Genomic DNA, 5,516 nt, shown 5'->3' on the forward strand with positions numbered 1-5,516 from the left:
TCCTGCGATGGAAAATGTCGGTGTTGCAACAGAAGTACAAAAAAGTACAAAAGCTGCAGCAGTAAAATAAGCCAAGAAGTCTCAAATATGTATTTAAGATCTCAGATAGTTAAACATTCATACACCAATCTATACCAGTATCTATAAATTAAGAAAAAATAGCACTGATATAGTGTCCACCCCTAGTTAAAAGCAGAGGGACTTCAAACTACTTGGCTTCATTTCAGTGCAGACACAAGTGATTCTTTTTACTTAACACTTACTTAAACAACACAAGCATTTCTACAATACATGGCCCTACCTGATACCCACAGTATTCCCGTATGTCTCATAATAATGGCTATAATAATATAATAGTTATGATATTAAAAAAATGGAATATTGTTTTAATAAATATATTTATTTTTGTACAGGGCAACAGAAAGACACACCTCAAAATGCACTCTCCACCAGCAGTTCTTCCTACGTGTCTGGAGATGTGCAGATCCCAACGGTGTCAGCTGATGTAGCGGCCGACATAGCAAAGTATACTAACAAGGTGCGTCGCAATACTGAGTTCTGTAATGTCTAATGTTGTGACCAAAATAAATTACTATAAACTGAAGATAGAACAGTTATTATTTATTATTCAGACTACCCTTTAACAGGGCTGTAGGCTGAAACATGTTGGCACTCAGGTCTCTTTGTCAAGGCATTTTAAATTTATAAAAGAGTGCTTTGATTCTTCTGTATTTTCTACTCTTAATGCAATCAGCATGTCTACATTGGTTAAGTGGTTAAGAGTCTTTTTAAAGTTGTGACAAGTACATAATTATAATAATACATCTTTTCCGTTGGTCCACTCTACAACAAATTTCTTAATATGTGTTCAAGTTAAAGTTTATAACAATTTGTGTGGTCTTGGTTGTGATTACAGATAATGGACACAATCAAAGGAACAATGACTGAAATATACAATGATCTCTCAAAAAGCACATCCGGAAACACAATTGCTGAGGTGACTTTTGTACAATACATCTTTTATTTATTTCACAGTTTCTATGCCGTGTATTCATGTTTTTTATTTTTTATTTTGCAGATTCGCCGATTACGGATAGAAATTGAGAAGCTTCAGTGGTTACATCAGCAGGAGTTAGCAGAAATGAAACACAACTTAGGTAGGGGATCATTGTTTGGTTATATTCTCACAGGAAAACTTGTACAGACGAATGAGTGGAGTTTGTTGAATGAATAAGCTTTGATGCTTAGCATTAAGTAGTCTGCAATGCAACGATTTAAAAGGAGAGAATGATTGATTTGTAATGGAAGATCATGGGTTTCTGTCACATAACTTCTCCATGGACATTCTTTTGTTATCAAAACTTTTTTGCCATTTTGAATTATTATTTGTTGCTATGACACAGGTCCTAATTTAACATCACACTTGAAAGGGAACCTGCAGTGGCTGTTTTTTCTGATGCTGCAGGTGGAGGAGAGTTGTAACTGAAATTATGAAAATGGCTTGACAGGTGGCTGTGATTGGTCGACAGTAACAGGACTATAAACCCACATGGACATGCTATAGTATATTTTGGGATGGCAATTCATACTTTTCTGCTGCTTCCCTTCTGTCTACTGTAATGCTAAGTTCTGTTTAAAATTAAATTAAACCAAATTGTGAGATACAGTGAAAAAATAAGGATCGCTTGTAGTCACAATAAAAATCCACAGGAAACACATGCTTCTTTATTCACTTTTTAAATGTATATCTCTAGTCTGTAATTCAAATATTTGTCTTTGCCTTTATTGTAGAGCTAACCATGGCGGAGATGAGGCAGAGTCTGGAGCAGGAGAGGGACCGTTTGGTGGCAGAGGTGAAGAAGCAGATGGAGGTAGAGAAACAGCAGGCCGTGGACGAGACCAAAAAGAAACAGTGGTGCGCCAACTGCAGGAAGGAGGCCATTTTCTACTGCTGCTGGAACACAAGCTACTGCGACTACCCCTGTCAGCAGGCGCACTGGCCCGAGCACATGAAGTCCTGCACACAGTCAGGTAAATAGCTGATAAATTATAAGAAATACATCCTCATTATAGCCACGGTCAGCAATTTCTTTTTTGAGAGGTCCACTGTTTTTTTCACAAGTAACTATGTGATTAGATTTGTAAGGTAATAAAACAAGGCAGGCCATTATCTTATCACTCTATTATCTCTATAGTTTACATTCCAATGGTATACTATTTTCTGTTTGAATAACCAATAAAATAAAACAATTGTAACTCACTATCCCTGTATCGGGGAAAAAAACATTATTTGCCAATACTGATATGAAGTTTTTAAATCCTTAACAAGGCCCACAAATGTATGTTAAGTTATAGTAAAGTTCACAAATTAACTTTTCACCTTTTGTAAAAAAATAAATTAATAATAATAATAATAATAATAATAATAATAGTAATAAAATCCAAAATATGAACATGTATTTATCTCGCATATGAAATTATTTGTATCTGGCACATTAAAATTATTTGAAGAGAAACTTGGAAAGACACATGGGCACACAGAGGCTGGGGTAGCTTAGAAAAAAACTGGAATCAGAAGCAAAATTTTCATTGGGCCAATAAAACCCTCCAATATTACCAATACTGTTATTGGAACCAATGTATTGCCCATCCCTATTTATAATGCATAGTAGATTTAATACTATATACATGAAAAAGTATGCTCATCACAGCAAAACGTCAACCTCAACAACTTTTTGTCCAGTTGATAGATTTGAATTCTTCTTTTATTGTGATTCATACCTGGACGACTGAGGGATTACACAGACATATATGAAAAAGGCATGTCAGATATATTTTATCTTTGTCTTTCCAGCCACAGCGTCACAGCAAGAGCCGGAGGGAGAGACCAGTTCAGACCCTTCCCTTAAATCTTCAGGACTGTCTCCGGCTGCTCAAACACTGGCCCCTGGAGCGGTGACAGAGAAGAGCGTCTCTCCTTCGTGTGTGGACAAAAACAAAGAAGGTGCCAGTGTAACAGTGACCTAATGCATCGTCCTTCTGGAACTGACTGAAATAAACACTGCAAAAATAGACTATCACATGAGTTTAAATGACTTGAATTCAGAAAATGTATTTTGATTTGAGTTATTTTGACTAGTTTAGATTTATTAGTTATCAGGACTAGATCAATCAAACCACCAAGCTTTGGATTTCAGGGGCAAACATTCTGCTCTGCATGAAACAAGTATTAAACAAATAATATTGAAACCAGTTAAATAATTTAAGCCTACTAACTAATAAAAATGAAGTAATCAAAAACACTCAATTTAATATTTAAGTCATTTTAACTTGTGCTATATAGCTTTTTTTGTGGTGGAACACAGGTGTTGGAACTGTAGTCAACACTTGCACCCTGCACTTCTGTGACAAATCAACTGTTTTTCCATTCCTTTCAATTTTGTGATTGGACATTTGATCTTAGGCAGTGTCTTTAAGTCAAGTGAAATCTCTGTGGAAGTAATTTGTCCAAACCGTGAGTCTGTTTAGTTTGTGGTGGCGCTAAAATACTTTCTTTCAAAAACAGGACTGTATGAACATGTTTTGTTGAATCTAAAGCTGAAAATATAGTGCATTTCTCAAGTACTATGTTTATATTATCTTGTCAATTTACACAATTTGGGTTAAATTAGCGACTTTAAGTGCGTATGACAGGTTTTCATGTTTTTCTAATTATTGCTTGGTTTGGTGGAATAGAACCCGTGGTAAGTATTTATCACAGTTTTCATCAGTTAATTGGAAAAAAAGTTGAGAAGAAAAGTACAAAAATACAGGAAGTATTGAAGAGTTTGAAAACCGAATACCTCTGCCTATGTCATCAACCCAGAAAATTACAACCAAAATGCAGGGACAATTTACACACAAAATAGGCACTTTTTTGACAGTTTAAACCTTCATTTAAAAAATGTATGACCTTAACCTACTTTTATGTATGTCACAACTGCTACCCATGTCCAACCAGGAAGTAAAATAATAAACTTCAGCAGGATTTAAAAATAGACAAAACTAGGCAATTTCTAAAAGTAAAATATTAATTGTCATTATGTTAACTATGTTTTATTGGAAAAGTACTTTAACCTGTCATATGCACTTTAAGCAGTTCTCTATCATGGTGCCATTTCATTCTTAAGTTATGCAATTTCACACGATGGTTTTAAGCAGTGTTTGGGTATATTTGGGTTTAACACTGTTTTCAACCTTCATTGCATTTACCAGTTTTGTATTGTAGTTCCAGATTACAAGTATACAGAAAATATGTGTGATTATTAAAAATAATTAAAATGTAAACTGTACATATTTGTAAGAAAATACAAACAATATTTATAGTGTATGTTTTATAGTATGTTCAATTATATCATATTTCTACATGTCTAAAATTTATTTGAGAACAAGTAAAAGACTTCTTATGAATGTCTGCAGCGCTCTCTCCTCAGCTCATTCAAAGTCTGCCTGTGCTAGAGGTTGCAGTTTGGTTGTACATTGATTTGTGAGCATGTCTGTTTTATATGGTTTATGTTATTGTTTACATATTGTACATAAAATAAATGGATTTGTGTATAAAATAATAGTTGTCCATAATACTAGTACAAGGAATACAAGGTCCACAATATTTATTCAACTAATTTTAAATGACCACAAAAAAATGTATTTGACCCATATTGACACGCCAAAAGAAAGCTTACGTGCTTATATAGTTTTTTAGCATATTTACTTGGCTAATCTGTAAATTACTCTAAACAAGTAAGTAGAAGATGCTATTTTCCAATGAGAGGAGGAAATTATTCTTCCTTGGGTCAACCCACAGCCACTGCAGCCTGCAACCTCTGCAAACCTGCATGGAATTCTCGTGAGACACTATCGCGAGATCTCACTGTGAACGAGGGTTAGTGAAAATGGAGGATGGCGCTAGCTAGCCTGCGTTGCAAAATTATCAACGACGGAAATTTGTAACAAAAACAAGGTATGTTATAATTTATTTCGATACGTTTGCTATGCCAGACTCCAAGCACATTGCATTTTACGATACGGTTGTTTTTTAAGCCAATTCTGAGACGTAGCAGCATTTATTACCATGTTACGCCACTTAGCCATGTAACATACACAACATCATGATCAGTCGCTCGAAACAATCGCTGTTTTCTCACTTTTTGTCAATTTTATCTTCATTTGTTGCCATTACCCACGCGTTTGGTATGTTAGCAATATAACGCATGATTATAGCACATTGTAATCGTAAACTTTATTGGTGAAAAGCAATGTGTAAATTGCTTGCAGAAACCTGTCGCCTGAGGTAAATGCCGCTGCCCATTACAACCACAACAATGGATTTGTCCATCGCATTTCCATAAAATGCACTCATTTTGTAAAAAGATATACTGGACTTGTTGGATATTATGATGATTTTCATATCTAGGGCACAGGCATCAGATTTCCATCTAACATGCTCTTTTGTTTGTTTCTCTTTTATTTTTAGATAA

At 34.9% G+C, this 5,516-nt stretch overlaps 1 protein-coding gene across 7 annotated transcripts in view; it reads left to right on the top strand.

The window, feature by feature from the left end:
* The window catches only part of LOC117374103 (MYND-type zinc finger-containing chromatin reader ZMYND8-like), a 22,936-nt gene extending 18,326 nt beyond the window's left edge, over positions 1-4,610 (top strand). For all 7 annotated transcript variants that reach the window (XM_033970261.2, XM_055222969.1, XM_055222967.1 and 4 more), the window contains 5 exons: positions 414-538; positions 917-997; positions 1,079-1,157; positions 1,792-2,031; positions 2,855-4,610. In XM_033970261.2, coding sequence (XP_033826152.1) covers positions 414-538; positions 917-997; positions 1,079-1,157; positions 1,792-2,031; positions 2,855-3,027 — 698 coding nt within the window. In that variant the 3' untranslated portion in view covers positions 3,028-4,610. The remainder of the gene's footprint in view (positions 1-413; positions 539-916; positions 998-1,078; positions 1,158-1,791; positions 2,032-2,854) is intronic.
* Positions 4,611-5,516: the final 906 nt, after the last annotated feature.

The sequence above is a fragment of the Periophthalmus magnuspinnatus genome, chromosome 7, assembly GCF_009829125.3.
Source record: "Periophthalmus magnuspinnatus isolate fPerMag1 chromosome 7, fPerMag1.2.pri, whole genome shotgun sequence".
Taxonomy (NCBI): domain Eukaryota; kingdom Metazoa; phylum Chordata; class Actinopteri; order Gobiiformes; family Gobiidae; genus Periophthalmus; species Periophthalmus magnuspinnatus.